The sequence below is a fragment of the Eimeria mitis genome, genomic scaffold (assembly GCF_000499745.2).
Source record: "Eimeria mitis Houghton genomic scaffold, Emh_scaff2099, whole genome shotgun sequence".
In the NCBI taxonomy this organism is placed as follows: Eukaryota; Apicomplexa; class Conoidasida; order Eucoccidiorida; family Eimeriidae; genus Eimeria; species Eimeria mitis.
In genome coordinates this window covers 7,594-8,106 of record NW_013570422.1, presented here as the reverse complement: position 1 = coordinate 8,106, position 513 = coordinate 7,594, and the positions used below count along the sequence as shown (strand labels likewise).

The following is a 513-nucleotide window of genomic DNA, read 5'->3' as shown; positions in this document are numbered from 1 at the left end:
CAGCAACAACTGCGACAGCAGCAGCAGCAGTTGCAACAGCAACTACAACAGCTGCAGCAACAACAGCCAGTGCAGCAGCCGCAGGCACTGCAGCAGCACCACCAACTCCAGCAGCCCTACCAGCTGCAGCAGCAGCAGCAACTGCAGCAGCAACAGCAGCTGCAGCACCAACAACTGCAGCAGCAGCAGCACCTGCATCACCAGCAGCAACTGCAGCAGCAGCACCACCAGCAGCAGCAGCAGCAACAACTGCAGCAGCCATTCCAGCAGCACCAACAACTGCATCAGCAACTGCACCAGCAACAGCAGCTGCAGCAGCACCTGCAACAGCACCAACTGCAGCAACACTTGCAGCAGCAGCAACAGCTGCACCATTCAGTGCAGCAGCTGCAGCAACAGCTGCATCATCCATTGCAGCAGCAGCAACCGCAGCAGCAACAGCTGCAGCACCCGCTGCAGCAGCAACAACCGCAGCAGCAGCAGCTGCAGCAACACTTGCAGCAGCAGCAACCA

The 513-nt window shown here is 59.3% G+C and overlaps 1 protein-coding gene across 1 annotated transcript in view; it reads left to right on the top strand.

The window, feature by feature from the left end:
- EMH_0048630 (uncharacterized protein) overlaps window positions 1-513 on the top strand; it is a gene marked incomplete at both ends in the record, with an annotated part of 6,000 nt that overhangs the window by 910 nt on the left and 4,577 nt on the right. The window contains 2 exons of the mRNA XM_013496422.1: window positions 3-29; window positions 85-513. Coding sequence (XP_013351876.1) covers window positions 3-29; window positions 85-513 — 456 coding nt within the window. The remainder of the gene's footprint in view (window positions 1-2; window positions 30-84) is intronic.